Here is a 15,677-nt window from a genome sequence, read left to right as displayed (position 1 = left end):
TCCATAACATAACTAGTCTTTTTATTTATTTAAACTTTCGTTTTCTAGATAACATTTATAATCTAAGAATAAAAATTTGGCTTTGCTAGCAAAGCAAGTATATATGCAAGAAACGGAACAAACTAAAGTAAGGCATATTGAATTAAGGAACATGATTTTTATTTCTATTTTTTCTATATATGCATGGAATCGTCTTAAGGAACATCCCCAAACTCGAGATTAATTAACTCAACACTACTATTATATAAGAAAGAAAGTTATCCTTTTATTTTTTTTTCTCTAATGTGAAAAAAATGAGGCTAAGTGAAAATATATAAAATTCTAGCAAAAAAAAATGGATTTGCCTAATTAAAGATGCTTTATTTGTTTTGGAAACTAAAAAAATTATTTTAATTTATTTCAAAAAAACTCCTCTAAAAAATATTGAGTAATACCTCAAATCAATTTCAAAAAATTTTTTAGCGAGACATTTTAGTTTTCAACAAATTTTAATCACCAAATCAGTTTTTTAATTTTTATTTTATTAGACAAATCAATTTTTATATTATATTACTCGTTTATATTAAGAGAGTGTATGTCTTTTACTAAATATTGATAGGGTTTAATTTGTTTATTATTTTTTTTATCAAAATTTGAAGTGAAAATTGATATGTCTAACAAAATAAAAGATTAGGAAATAAAATTTGTTGAAGATTAAATTATTCTTCTAAAAATTCTTTGAGACTGATTTGGGATATTAATAAAAAGTATTAAATGATAAAAAAATATACTTAATAATATTAATATCAATTAAGAAAACAAAAATAAGAAATTTCACTCCTTTATATGAAATAAACAAACTGCTTGATTGAACCAACTAAATAGAGAACGCAAAGCCACATTGGGGGCCATCATTAACTAGTACATAAAAACTACGTAAATATGTAATGCATATTGTGCATTATCAGATTGAACCTGAACTCTTCCACTCAAAATATTTAATAAAAGGAATGGAAATCAATAGAATTTCCCTCCAGAAACCAATCAAATCAAAATAATTGCAAACTTTGTATAAGTATTAAACTTTAACATCTTACTCCTTTTTTTGGCTTTACCCTTTTTATACCATGGGACCGAAAACTTGAACTGAGAAATAAACTCGCACATTCAAGTTTTTGTGGAGATAGACATGTACAAGTACAAGATATACTAAAAGGACACGACAATCAATAAACACAAATTCTATATGATTGCATCTCACCATCAGTTCTACAATCTGCCTCCTCTGCAAAATCTGAATCCTCCTTTTTAGAGTATTCTCTCTTGATTGTTACGTTTTCTTGTGAATGTCGGTTCGTGCTGATTCATGTGAAGAAGAATACTACATTGATGCCCTTTGTCTTCTCTTTCTCTAATAATACTTTATTGGAATTTAATTTCATAAAAAATGCGCACCTTATAGCTTAGCATATATAATACACATATGAGTATGTAACATTTGATAAAAATAAGGAACAAGAATGGGTTATAGGAGGAGTTGGCTTTTTCTGATTTTTTCTTTGGTGATTTTACCTGCTACCCTCTTCTCTTCAGCTTCAGCAGCACCACTACCACCTGCTAGTAAGTGCAACAATTCTTAATTTCTTTTGAAAAATTCTTGTTTTGTTGTTTTGTTCTATGGGAATTCATGTGACAACATCATGCAGAGATTGTTACTGGCTTTGTGTCCAATGCGGTTTCGGCGCTTGTTAAATGGCTATGGTCACTAAAATCCACATCTTCTAATAAACCAGGTATATATACAGAGTGGTCTTCAATTTCATTCCTTTGATGAGTTCTTTTTCTTTTTATTTTAAGATAGATATTTTCAATGGTTTAATTTCTGATCTTCATAGTGCAACAACATGGAAGGTCCATGGTGAAATTCGAAGGTGGCTACACTGTGGAGACTATATTTGATGGAACTAAGCTTGGAGTTGAGCCTTACTCAGTTGAAGTATCTCCAAATGGTGAATTCCTAGTTCTGGATTCAGAGAACAGTAATCTCTACAAGATTCCTGTCCCAATATCTCGATGTAAGCTTCTTTATTCTAAATGAGTCGTTGTTAGGTGCTTTCACCTTTAATCAATTTATACCAGATACGTTAAAGTGACATGGTTATAAATTTTCATTAATGACTTGTCATTCAAGCAATAATCGATGTGAACATTATGATTTTCAATAAGAGCACCTAAGAATTTTTCTACACAAAATGGGTCGCACAAACATTTTTTTTCATGTTAAATTTTGAAATTTATCTAAGTTTGAAGATTTTGTATACCTTCATAGCTTTATTCAAATTGTCATTCAATTTGGTTATTCTTGGTCTGCGATATTCATTTTTATTTTCAAGACAATGACAGAATTAAACAGCTATAGTGTTTAATCATTCTTGTGTCTTTTTTCTTCTTTGCTTCATGGTCCCAAAATACAGATTCATTCAACATTCAAGACAAGTGTATCCTTTAAGATTTTCTGCTGGTTAAATTTTTTTTCCTTAGTTTGTACGAGGACTTAACTTGTTGCATGGGAAACCTTTTGATTCAGCTGAGAAAAGCAAAGACGCTTGGTGAGCTTTTGTTAAGTGCAAGACTCCACTTTTTAAAGTACAATAATATACCTTATTCACAAATATAAAATAAAATAAAATATATTAAAGTAGTACAAATAAAGAGTATAACATATCTTTTAGCTGTACTACCCGTACAAAATAAAACTAAATCATGCATTACAATAAAAATAGGGAGGGAAGGTACTAGAAAATAAAAAAGATACAGAATTTACAACTATAGTCCTTCTTTACCTTTTTTTTTTTTCAATTTTTCCTGGTCCCTACAAATTTGATTTGTAATTTTGAGGTTCTTAAAGATAAATTTTTTTTTTTTTTATGGTTGATTATTGGAAAAAGTATATGCAGATGGCAGGCCCAAAGTTCTTGCTGGATCAAGTGAAGGGTATATTGGACACATAGATGGGAGACTTAGAGACGCCAGAATGAATCACCCTAAAGGGCTTACAGTGGATGACAGTGGAAATATTTACGTTGCTGACACTATGAATATGGCCATCAGAAAAATCACTGATCAAGGTATAAACTAGGATTTACGTTCTAAATTTTACATATGCATCAAAATAGTTCTAGCAAAAAAAAATGGATTTGCCTAATTAAAGATGCTTTATTTGTTTTGGAAACTAAAAAAATTATTTTAATTTATTTCAAAAAAACTCCTCTAAAAAATATTGAGTAATACCTCAAATCAATTTCAAAAAATTTTTTAGCGAGACATTTTAGTTTTCAACAAATTTTAATCACCAAATCAGTTTTTTAATTTTTATTTTATTAGACAAATCAATTTTTATATTATATTACTCGTTTATATTAAGAGAGTGTATGTCTTTTACTAAATATTGATAGGGTTTAATTTGTTTATTATTTTTTTTATCAAAATTTGAAGTGAAAATTGATATGTCTAACAAAATAAAAGATTAGGAAATAAAATTTGTTGAAGATTAAATTATTCTTCTAAAAATTCTTTGAGACTGATTTGGGATATTAATAAAAAGTATTAAATGATAAAAAAATATACTTAATAATATTAATATCAATTAAGAAAACAAAAATAAGAAATTTCACTCCTTTATATGAAATAAACAAACTGCTTGATTGAACCAACTAAATAGAGAACGCAAAGCCACATTGGGGGCCATCATTAACTAGTACATAAAAACTACGTAAATATGTAATGCATATTGTGCATTATCAGATTGAACCTGAACTCTTCCACTCAAAATATTTAATAAAAGGAATGGAAATCAATAGAATTTCCCTCCAGAAACCAATCAAATCAAAATAATTGCAAACTTTGTATAAGTATTAAACTTTAACATCTTACTCCTTTTTTTGGCTTTACCCTTTTTATACCATGGGACCGAAAACTTGAACTGAGAAATAAACTCGCACATTCAAGTTTTTGTGGAGATAGACATGTACAAGTACAAGATATACTAAAAGGACACGACAATCAATAAACACAAATTCTATATGATTGCATCTCACCATCAGTTCTACAATCTGCCTCCTCTGCAAAATCTGAATCCTCCTTTTTAGAGTATTCTCTCTTGATTGTTACGTTTTCTTGTGAATGTCGGTTCGTGCTGATTCATGTGAAGAAGAATACTACATTGATGCCCTTTGTCTTCTCTTTCTCTAATAATACTTTATTGGAATTTAATTTCATAAAAAATGCGCACCTTATAGCTTAGCATATATAATACACATATGAGTATGTAACATTTGATAAAAATAAGGAACAAGAATGGGTTATAGGAGGAGTTGGCTTTTTCTGATTTTTTCTTTGGTGATTTTACCTGCTACCCTCTTCTCTTCAGCTTCAGCAGCACCACTACCACCTGCTAGTAAGTGCAACAATTCTTAATTTCTTTTGAAAAATTCTTGTTTTGTTGTTTTGTTCTATGGGAATTCATGTGACAACATCATGCAGAGATTGTTACTGGCTTTGTGTCCAATGCGGTTTCGGCGCTTGTTAAATGGCTATGGTCACTAAAATCCACATCTTCTAATAAACCAGGTATATATACAGAGTGGTCTTCAATTTCATTCCTTTGATGAGTTCTTTTTCTTTTTATTTTAAGATAGATATTTTCAATGGTTTAATTTCTGATCTTCATAGTGCAACAACATGGAAGGTCCATGGTGAAATTCGAAGGTGGCTACACTGTGGAGACTATATTTGATGGAACTAAGCTTGGAGTTGAGCCTTACTCAGTTGAAGTATCTCCAAATGGTGAATTCCTAGTTCTGGATTCAGAGAACAGTAATCTCTACAAGATTCCTGTCCCAATATCTCGATGTAAGCTTCTTTATTCTAAATGAGTCGTTGTTAGGTGCTTTCACCTTTAATCAATTTATACCAGATACGTTAAAGTGACATGGTTATAAATTTTCATTAATGACTTGTCATTCAAGCAATAATCGATGTGAACATTATGATTTTCAATAAGAGCACCTAAGAATTTTTCTACACAAAATGGGTCGCACAAACATTTTTTTTCATGTTAAATTTTGAAATTTATCTAAGTTTGAAGATTTTGTATACCTTCATAGCTTTATTCAAATTGTCATTCAATTTGGTTATTCTTGGTCTGCGATATTCATTTTTATTTTCAAGACAATGACAGAATTAAACAGCTATAGTGTTTAATCATTCTTGTGTCTTTTTTCTTCTTTGCTTCATGGTCCCAAAATACAGATTCATTCAACATTCAAGACAAGTGTATCCTTTAAGATTTTCTGCTGGTTAAATTTTTTTTCCTTAGTTTGTACGAGGACTTAACTTGTTGCATGGGAAACCTTTTGATTCAGCTGAGAAAAGCAAAGACGCTTGGTGAGCTTTTGTTAAGTGCAAGACTCCACTTTTTAAAGTACAATAATATACCTTATTCACAAATATAAAATAAAATAAAATATATTAAAGTAGTACAAATAAAGAGTATAACATATCTTTTAGCTGTACTACCCGTACAAAATAAAACTAAATCATGCATTACAATAAAAATAGGGAGGGAAGGTACTAGAAAATAAAAAAGATACAGAATTTACAACTATAGTCCTTCTTTACCTTTTTTTTTTTTCAATTTTTCCTGGTCCCTACAAATTTGATTTGTAATTTTGAGGTTCTTAAAGATAAATTTTTTTTTTTTTTATGGTTGATTAATGGAAAAAGTATATGCAGATGGCAGGCCCAAAGTTCTTGCTGGATCAAGTGAAGGGTATATTGGACACATAGATGGGAGACTTAGAGACGCCAGAATGAATCACCCTAAAGGGCTTACAGTGGATGACAGTGGAAATATTTACGTTGCTGACACTATGAATATGGCCATCAGAAAAATCACTGATCAAGGTATAAACTAGGATTTACGTTCTAAATTTTACATATGCATCAAAATAGTTAAAATAAGTTAGTCAAGTAGTTAGTTCACTCATTTAATTAAGTAACTGTAGGGAGTTTGAATCCTATCTTGTGCATATAACAATTTATTGGTCAACGACATACCTTTAAATGTTAAACATAAATGGTAACCGGTTTGAATCTAAAATCGTATGATCTAATAAATTATCACAGTAAATTGACTTATTCAAAATTATAATATCAAAAGATTTTATGAGTTAATCAGAGTTTTAACTACCTTAATATAAGCACAAACATAAATTGACTTATATGTGTTAATGTTGCAAGTGTGAGAAATAGTGTATGAAATTAGTTTTATATTGAAGAAAGTAAAGTAAAAAGAGCGAAGAATTTATAAGATGAGAGACCCATTAATTTATTACTTTAAGGTTTTGAATTGGAGTTGTCTTTAAGATAAGACATGTGTACCACAGGAGATTGGTGTTCATGTTTTTCTCTTCTAGGTTTACCAAAAATTTGGTTACTAGCCTCTGTATTTACAGTGATTTTATAATATGCATGAAGGGGTTACAACCATTGCGGGTGGTGGAAAATGGGGGCAATCAAGAGGGCATGTTGATGGTGCAAGTGAAGATGCAAAATTTTCAAATGATTTTGATGTAAAGTATGTTGGTAGCAGCTGCTCCCTTTTGGTGGTGGATCGTGGAAACCAAGCAATTAGAGAAATTCAACTCCACCATGATGATTGTAATACTGATTCTTCTTCTTCCGATGACTATGATGCTAGTTTCCACTTAGGTATCACTAAACAAACCTTATTTTTGGTATTTTTCGGGTGGGGAGTGAGATTGGGAATTTATTTTTTTATATATATTTATGTTTTTAATATTTTGATATAAAAATTGTAGGAATAGTGGTGCTTCTTGCTGCTGGATTCTTTGGCTATATGCTAGCATTACTGCAGTGGAGAGTGAGAGCAATGTTTTCTTCTCATGATGTAAGTAAAACACATACATGTGCTAATGATTTTTCTTCTATTACATTATGCTCTGCTTTCACATTTACCATTATGACAATTTAGAATATTTATAAATTTCAGTTATCTTTTCTCTTCATGGTTAGAAAGTTTATTCAATTTTTCATAATTGCATTCATTTTTTCGTTCACCTGCTGCACTCATCCTTACTATGCAAATTCTTCCTGTTTGTTATTATTCTTTTTACATTTTTTTTTTCCGTAAGTAGAATGTTTACAAGGTCCATATTACAAAATTTTCACCCAAAAAATTATGGAAATATGCAATGTTTTAAATTATACTCTTGTCCCAAATATATTGCATTATAATAAATAGCTGCCAAAACTAACATTGATCGAGTAGTTAGCTCACCCGTTCGCTTAGTACTGACCCTATTAAACACGTTATAATCAGCATAATATTATTGTTTCATTTTCAGGATCCAAGGCCTCCATTAAGGAAAGGCACAGCACCTCCACCACATCAAAGGCTTCCTCCAAACTCAGTAAGGCCTCCATTGATCCCAAGTGAAGATGACGACGAATTCGAGAAACAAGAAGGCTTCTTTGTGTCCATTGGAAGACTCTTCCTCAACTCAGGCACATCCATGGCTGAAATCTTAGGTGGCTTATTCTCATCATCATCATCATCATCCAAAAGGAACAAATCTTCACAACTTCGTCAATATCATCATCATCCTCAATACCAACAACAATACAGGACCCATCATCAATCATGGCCAGTGCAAGAGAGCTATGTGATTCCAAATGAAGATGAACCTCCTCCACCATTAGAAACAAGAACACCAACACATAATAGAAAAACAACAACATACCCTTTTGTTACCAATAATAACAATGAGATTGAGAAGCCACAGAACTCGAAACCAATTAGGCCTAATACTAATTATTTGGACAAATGGGATGATGATAATAATGGAGGTGACTATGATGAGGGTGATCCTCAACATCAACATCAACAACAACAACCGCCACATCATCAATATAAGCATCCTAAGCTTCAGCACCATCAGATTCAACAACACCAGCAGCATCATCAAATTCAAACACGCTACTCTTCATCAACAACAACAGCCAACACCCCACAAGGCTACTACGAGCCGAACCGCGAGCCGAATGAGATCGTGTTTGGCGCAGTTCAAGAACACGATGGGAGGCGTGAAGCTATGGTTATAAAAGCTGTGGATTATGGGGATCCCAAGTACAGTCACCATAGTATTCGTCCCAGGTTGAATTATGTTGGTTACTCTCATGCTTATTGAGGACCATAGTTACTACAGCTATGTTTGTATTTTGTAACTTGATAAATAGTGGCTAATCAAACCATACATTACTTGCTTCCTAGTTAGGACTTAGGACACATTATTATTATTATTAGACAAGAAAATCAAAACCAGAATTAATTATAAATAAACAACGAAAGGGACACACAAGTCCTAAGTGTGCAAACAACAATAGAATTTCATGAGAGCTTCCTCGTTGAGGACAACTACCAGATGAAAATTTATTTACCCATTCCCAAATCACTTAAGCAACCGCATATTAAACCATCAAGCAGTGAAGTTCCGTTAGAATTTTATTATATTTGTCTTTTAATTTATTAATATAAAAATTAGTTTGGGTGATATTATAATTATTAAAGAATTGTATTAGTTAATTATATTGGCAGTTTTGTTAGTTTTATGATTATGATAGAGAGAATTGTTCATAAAAAATATATTTTAGATCTCTAATTCTAATCATTATAACACACATTCTGGTTCCATTCAAATTTAGTAGTTTAAGAATTTAAAATTTTAAATTTAGATTAAAAATTATTGTCAATAGCTGGAGGTAGTAAATTATTAATTTTATGAAATAACTAACATGTGGTATCAAAATAAAAAAAGTGGAGTGTTAGGGTCAGTACTTTTATTAAATTTTGGCCAACACTTAACCATTAAAAAAAAATTAAATGATTCTATACCATTAGATACAATTTCACACCATTAAAAATATTATTAATGATTAATTAATGACTAAAAACTATAAAATCTACTGACCCTAAACTTTCTCATAAAGAAATTGTTCTTGTCTTGTCATTTCAAAAATTAATCAATCTGCTGTCTCTGCAGCTATTTGATCAATTGTTTTTAAAAAACAAATGCATAATATGAATTTTGGAATAAAAGATAAAACTATTGTAATTAAAATTAACACACCATGAGAAGAAAAAATAATGAATAATATTCTCCAAAAAATCTTCTCAAATTATATAGTAGTTATTTTTCATATTGGCATAACTTTCCATAATTTTCATAAATTTTTATTTTTTGAATTAAAAAAAGGGAAAGAAAAGACGGCATGCAAGAAAACGATGAAACGACTGAATGATTTATACTAGCCGAATTGTAATTTTTTTTTTCCACGCTAGGTCATTGGATTTCATCACAATTTAAATAAACTTGATAAAAAATACAACCTTTTTTCAGGTTGGATCAGTGGATTTTACAATTCAAATAAACTTGATAAAAATACTGTTCGGTAGGTCGGTTACCGGACGGTTCGGATCGAGATTCAGAGTGATAGAAGGGGGCTCGTCTGGTCACTGTCTTCTAGTCTGAGAGGCACGAGGTCCCGAGTACTTTGTGTGAAGGGGGGTGCCACCTGCAAAGACACTCCGACGCTGCGGATGAGCCGTACGGAACACGTGTCTGGGTCGATTGAAAGGCGTAGTCGGGCCGGGTGGAGCTCGAATCGGGTTGACCCGCGAGAGTCCTGGGCCGGGCCGTAACAGTGCCCCCGACGCGCCAGTGAGGGTCGTGAGGGCGATCGGTGGCGCGTGATGTCCTTGATCGTGCGTTGTCGTTGAGTCGGCTGACCGTAAGAGGGGCACGTCTCTTGTGCGCGTGTCCCTTGGTCTGCTGAGGCGTTCGTTCGTTGCTTCGATCTTCGCGCTGAGCATTAAATGCTCATAATGGTTTTGAAAAAACTCCGCGCGTAAAGACCGTTTCGCCCCTGTTTTCTTTCGCGCTTCTCGTGGTGGTTTTTAAACAGTTTCTTTTTTCTTTTTCTCCCACTCTTGCCATTTTCATCATCTTTTCTCCCTGACATCCAAATTTTCTCGCCCGAGCTATCTTGTGCTTCTCTTTCACACTCCAGTTCCTACAGCCATTTCAGGTAACTTCTTGTTTCTTATTCTCTTGTGTTTATATTGTGCCTTATTGTTGCGTAGTTGCTGTTTCTGTTTACCTTTGCCTGATGGCTTTCCAACGTTGGGGTAGATGAATTATGGGAGGGGTACCATTCCGGGGTAGGTTTTCAGGTGACTTGTGCGATAGGCTTAGGTTTTAACCGTATTTGGTCGTGACAAAGTTGAAAGGGTGTAGCTCTTGAGTTTTTATGGACTCCCGACCTCATAGACTAACGGATTGGTGGGTGTAGGTATGCCTCGCATCGTCTCCCGATCTTCCGGATCTGGCGCGGCCTACGACCCGTACGCCTGGGTGACTGACGATATAAAGGCATCGCCCAACCAAATGGATTTGGATGAGTTGAATGAGTTCCGGCGAGCCGGTCACTTGTGTGGGGGGACGGACGAGGAGGCCAATTATGAGACCGTTGTTCCTGCCCCCCACGAGCGTATTTATGAGCTCAACTTCCATTCTCCTCGCGTCCCTGATTGGATTTGGTTTTACAAGTCCATGTTCACACAAGTTGGCGTCCGGATACCGTTCTCTGAGTTTCAAATGGCACTCCTAAACCGGATATCCGTCTCCCCCTCTCAGCTTCATCCGAACAATTGGGCCTCGATCCACTGTTTCGAAATGGTTTGCGAGTATCTAGAGCTGCCGGTGTCAGTGGACGTCTTCCTCTTTTACTTCAACCTCACCAACCCTTCCAAGCAGGGGAAGGCGAGGAAAGGATTTCTCTCTTTCCGTTCTGGCCAGGGTAGGAGAATATTTGGCCTCTTCGAGGACTCCTACCATGGTTTCAAAGATAAGTATTTCAAAGTCCGCCCCGTCAGAGGTCGTCATCCCTTTTGGTTGTCGTTAGAGGGGGAGCGGCTTATCCCGACTTACTGGAGTTTCGGGGCGGGGTCGAATTCCTTTATCAAGGTGACGTACAAAAGGTTGTCACCTGTAGATAAGCAAATAGCTGACGTTCTTTTTGCTATTTTTGAAAAGAACCCCGTGAACCCTCATCTTCTTATGGGTGAACGGGAGGCCGGCAGGAGCTATATCCGTGAGTTGTCTTGTTTGCTTGTCTTTGCGTTTACTGTTGTTTCGTTTATCCATTTTGACGACTAACGCGTTTGTTGTTTGTTGTAGTGGAAATGTCTGCCACTGTGGTCGGACTTGAAAACTTGATGAAGACCTTTTTTGAGGATAGTGACGACGAGAAAGCGGAGAAGGATGCTGGGGAGGCGGAGGATCAGATCGGGAAGTCAGAGGGTCCGGCCGTGGAGGTTGAAGGTCAGGGTGAGGCTTCTTCTCGGGAGGCCGTTAAGGCGGGGAAAAGGCCTATCGGGGATCAGGGTTCCCCTGTTCCCGAGGAGGCAACTGGCGGGCACTCAACCGCTTCTCACCAAGAAGATGATGACGTGGAGCTTATTCACACCCCCAAGAGGCGGAGGTCGTCAGCCAGCCCGGAGGGGGCCCTTAGTATCATGGAGAGAAATTTTGATGCAACAAGGTTTATAGATTCCCAATTGATCCCCAGGACGGAGGAACATTTCCTTGGCACTGAACTGGCTGGGCAGGCTAGATGGATGTATCGGACTTTGCTCCGGGGGGCCGTAATAGCCCGAAAGGCTGAGTTCGAGTTGTCGGGGATGCAGGCTCTCCGGAGGAAGCTCGATTCCTCCGTTAAAGCCAATAATGATTTCAAAGTCCAAGTTGAGCAGCTCCAAGGTCAGTTGTCCGAAATGACGGAGAAGCTCAAGGTTTCGGAGGAGAAGGCGGCGTCCGCCCGAGGAAGTGATTCCTTGTAACTTTGTGTATTTGTCGTTTGTTTGTTTTGAACAATTTGCTTGTCCGTCCCATGTTTTGACACTTTATAAGTTATCCTCATTTGGTTGCTTTATGATTTACGCTCGTTTTGTTGTCTGGTCGTGTTGCCGTTATTGTCTTACCGCTTATTCTGGGCGGGCTTATTTCTTGTGCCCGTCTCGCCGTTTTTACGTTGGCAATGGTTCGGACCGATTTGGTCGCGTCGTCACCGAATTGGTTAAGGCTTACGACCCGTCTGGCTCCCGGGGTGATCAATCCCGGGGTGCCGTTTTAGGTATCAGTCGTGTGAAACACATGTGAAGTAAGAAAATTTTAACAAGTAAAAAATTTGAACAAGTGAAAATTAATCGTCAGCTGGGCAAGTATTTGTCAAAGTAAGTAAACAAGATGAATTAACATGTGGATAGGGCAAATATCAACTATCTGGTTAGGCTCCCTGGTCGGTGAGCCGGTGGATCATGAGTAGAACCTCTTTAGGTTACCTGCGTTCCATGTTCTGGGTATTTCCTTGCCGTCGAGTCTTTCGAGTTTGTAAGCGCCTTTGCCGAGTACCTCCCTTACCCTGTAGGGACCTTCCCAATTTACCGCCAGCTTACCTTCCCCTGGGGTCGGGACGCCGATGTCGTTGCGTCGCAGGACGAGGTCCCTTTCCTCGAAATCTTGTTTGAGGACTTTTGCGTTGTAACGCAGGGCTATTCTTTGTTTCAGCGCCGTTTCTGTTAGGTGAGCCATCTCCCTTGTTTCCTCAATCAGGTCTTTCTCGACCGCTTCGCTCATGCCCGCGAGTAGTAGTCGGGGGCTCGGTTCGCCGATTTTGACTGGTATCACCGCATCGACCCCGTATGTTAGGCGAAAGGGAGTTTCCCCCGTAGCGCTTTGCTCGGTTGTCCGGTAAGACCATAAGACGGAGGAGAGTTCGTCAGCCCAGCTTCCTTTCTTATTGTCTAGGCGCTTCTTTAGACCAAGAAGGACGACTTTGTTTGCGGCCTCTACCTGCCCGTTTGTTTGGGGATGTTCTACTGAGGAGAACTTTTGCTTTATCCCTAGGCCAGAGAGGAATTCCATGAACTTCTTGTCTATGAACTGGGTCCCGTTGTCTGAGATAACGACCTCCGGGATACCGAAACGGGTTATCACCTGCCTCCACATGAACTTCCGACAGTTGGAGGACGATATCGTGGCTAGTGGTTCAGCCTCCACCCATTTGGTATAGTAGTCAATGGCGACAATAAGGTATTTGACTTGTCCTGGGCCGACCGGGAAAGGTCCCAGGAGGTCGATTCCCCATTGTGCAAAAGGTCGTGTAGTCGTTAGCGAGCTTAGCTCGGAGGCCGGCGCCCTGTGGAAGTTGGCGTTTTGTTGACACTTTGTGCATTTTCTGACAAATTCCTTTGAGTCCTTCATCATTGTCGGCCAGTAGTATCCTGCTCGTATGAGCTTCCTTGCTAGGGCTTTGCCCCCGATGTGGTGTCCGCAACACCCCTCATGGACTTCTCTAAGCACATAGTTCATTTGGTCGGGGTGCAAACACTTCAATAGGGGCTGGCTGAGTCCCTTTTTGAATAGTTGTCCCTGTATGATTGCATATCTGGCCGCCTCCCTTCTTAAAGCTTTGGCTGCTTTCTCATCTTCGGGCAACTTGCCGAGTTCTAGGAAGTTGGTGATGGGGTCCAGCCATGAGGGGCTCGACTTCGTCAAGTGGAGGGCGACCGTTGGTTCCTTCACCATGCCTTGGATGAGCGACCGGTTACCCGATCCTGGCTTTGTGCTCGCCAGCTTCGACAGGAGGTCTGCCCGTGTGTTCCTTTCTCTTGGAACGTGCTGGACGATGACCTCCTGGAACTGGCTTGTCATTTCCTTAACCTTTTCCAAGTATTTTTGGAGGAGGGGGTCCCGGGCTTGGTAGCTTCCGTTTACCTGCGAGGTGACAACTTGGGAGTCGCTGCATACTTCGACCTTCGTCGCCCCGACTTCCCGAGCTAGCATTAGTCCGCCCAAGAGAGCCTCATATTCTGCTTGGTTGTTCGACACTGGGAACTCGAACTTGGTTGATTGCTCATAGTTGACCCCTGTTGGGCTTTCTAAGATGACCCCTGCTCCTCCGGACGTTTGGTTGGAGGCTCCGTCCACATGAAGCCTCCACCGTGTGCCCGTTTCTTCGGGAGGGTCCCCTGTTACCTCAACCAAAAAGTCTGCCATTGCCTGGGCTTTGATTGCATGTCGGGGCTCATACTGTAAGTAGGGGTGGAAACAGGCCAGGCCAGACCAGGCTTTGCTCTTAACAGGCCTGGCCTGTCATACAGTTGATTGGTGAGCTAGCATTAGTCCGCCCAAGAGAGCCTCATATTCTGCTTGGTTGTTCGACACTGGGAACTCGAACTTGGTTGATTGCTCATAGGTGACCCCTGCTGGGCTTTCTAAGATGACCCCTGCTCCTCCGGACGTTTGGTTGGAGGCTCCGTCCACATGAAGCCTCCACCGTGTGCCCGTTTCTTCGGGAGGGTCCCTGTTACCTCAACCAAAAAGTCTGCCATTGCCTGGGCTTTGATTGCATGTCGGGGCTCATACTGTAGGTCATATTGTGAGAGCTCGATGGCCCAGGTCATCATCCTACCAGCCAAGTCAGGTTTTTGCAGTACTTGTCGAATCGCCTGATCCGTCCTCACGACTATACGGTGACTTTGGAAGTATTGTCTTAACCTTCGGGAGGACACTAAGAGCGCCAGTGCCAGTCTTTCCAGTCTGCTGTACCTCAGCTCTGGTCCCTGGAGTGCCCTGCTCACGAAGTAAACGGGCTGTTGGGTCTTCGCTTCTTCTGTAACGAAGACTGCGGCAAGCGCTTCCTCGGTTACTGACAGGTAGAGGTAGAGTGGTTCTCCGGCCCTGGGTTTCCCGAGAACTGGTGGTGCTGCCAAGATCTCCTTGAAGTGGTTGAATGCCTCTTCGCACGCTGGGGTCCATTCGAACGTCATTCCCTTTCTCATTAGATTGAAGAAGGGTAGGGCTCTTGCTGCCGATGCGCCGAGGAAACGGGATAAAGCTGTCAATCTTCCGGCAAGTCTCTGGACGTCTTTGATGCAACCCGGACTCTTCATCTGAAGGACCGCTTGGCACTTCTCGGGATTGGCTTCTACTCCTCTTTGAGTGATCATGAAACCCAGGAACTTTCCGGCCTCCATGGCGAATGCGCATTTGAGCGGATTAAGCCTCATGCCGTGTTGCCGGAGGGACGAGAAAACGCCGTTAAGGTCGCTCAGGAGATCGTCGGGTCGTTCGGTCTTTGCGAGTATGTCATCCACGTAAACTTCTACTGTTTTGCCCATGAGTTCGTTGAATATCTTATTCATCAACCTTTGGTATGTGGCCCCAGCATTTTTTAAACCAAAGGGCATTACCTTGTAACAATAGATGCCCCCTGGCGTTATGAACGCCGTTTTTTCCTCGTCGGGTCGGTGCATCGGTATCTGATTGTACCCTGAGTAGGCATCCATGAAGCTTAGATACCTGTACCCCGCCGCTGCGTCCACGAGTGCGTCAATATTAGGCAGGGGGTAGCAGCCCTTGGGACAAGCCTTGTTGAGGTCTGAGTAGTCCACACACATTCTCCATCTCCCATTGTGTTTTTTAACCAGAACTACATTCGACAACCAAGTCGAGTAGTCCAGTTCCCGGATGAACCCCGCTTCTAGGGGATCTATC

General features: G+C 38.8%; 2 protein-coding genes across 4 annotated transcripts; both read left to right on the top strand.

Annotated features, from left to right (window-relative positions):
* Positions 1,042–3,118, top strand: LOC110272101. Its single transcript, XM_021123919.1, has 4 exons — positions 1,042–1,599; positions 1,686–1,772; positions 1,875–2,054; positions 2,937–3,118. The coding sequence occupies exons 1-4, from the start codon at positions 1,500–1,502 to the stop codon at positions 3,116–3,118; spliced, it is 549 nt and encodes a 182-aa protein (XP_020979578.1). The 5' UTR covers positions 1,042–1,499.
* On the top strand, positions 3,957–8,495 carry LOC107644000. Of its 3 annotated transcripts, XM_016347765.2 has the most exons (7): positions 3,957–4,435; positions 4,522–4,608; positions 4,711–4,890; positions 5,773–5,943; positions 6,517–6,750; positions 6,861–6,949; positions 7,407–8,494. In XM_016347765.2, exons 1-7 carry the CDS (start codon positions 4,336–4,338, stop codon positions 8,247–8,249), a joined length of 1,704 nt encoding a protein of 567 aa, XP_016203251.1. In that variant the 5' UTR covers positions 3,957–4,335; the 3' UTR covers positions 8,250–8,494. The 3 variants fall into 3 exon arrangements, with proteins under 3 accessions (XP_016203251.1, XP_020980061.1, XP_020980062.1); XM_021124402.1 differs by lacking the exon at positions 3,957–4,435 and having other exon boundaries at positions 4,727–4,890; positions 7,407–8,495; XM_021124403.1 differs by lacking the exons at positions 3,957–4,435; positions 4,522–4,608 and adding an exon at positions 5,290–5,424 and having other exon boundaries at positions 4,783–4,890; positions 7,407–8,495.

This window comes from Arachis ipaensis, chromosome B05 (genome assembly GCF_000816755.2).
Source record: "Arachis ipaensis cultivar K30076 chromosome B05, Araip1.1, whole genome shotgun sequence".
Taxonomy (NCBI): Eukaryota; Viridiplantae; Streptophyta; class Magnoliopsida; order Fabales; family Fabaceae; genus Arachis; species Arachis ipaensis.
This window is presented reverse-complemented; position numbering and strand designations above follow the sequence as displayed.

Bases quoted from the DNA above. Each gene is read 5' to 3' on its own strand.
- LOC110272101 (XM_021123919.1), top strand. From the start codon at position 1,500: ATGGGTTATAGGAGGAGTTGGCTTTTTCTGATTTTTTCTTTGGTGATT. The intron at 1,773-1,874 runs GTATATATACAG...TGATCTTCATAG, and splicing joins CACATCTTCTAATAAACCAG to TGCAACAACATGGAAGGTCC. The intron at 2,055-2,936 runs GTAAGCTTCTTT...AAGTATATGCAG, and splicing joins TCCTGTCCCAATATCTCGAT to ATGGCAGGCCCAAAGTTCTT.
- LOC107644000 (XM_016347765.2), top strand. From the start codon at position 4,336: ATGGGTTATAGGAGGAGTTGGCTTTTTCTGATTTTTTCTTTGGTGATT. The intron at 4,436-4,521 runs GTAAGTGCAACA...AACATCATGCAG, and splicing joins AGCACCACTACCACCTGCTA to AGATTGTTACTGGCTTTGTG. The intron at 6,751-6,860 runs GTATCACTAAAC...TAAAAATTGTAG, and splicing joins TGATGCTAGTTTCCACTTAG to GAATAGTGGTGCTTCTTGCT.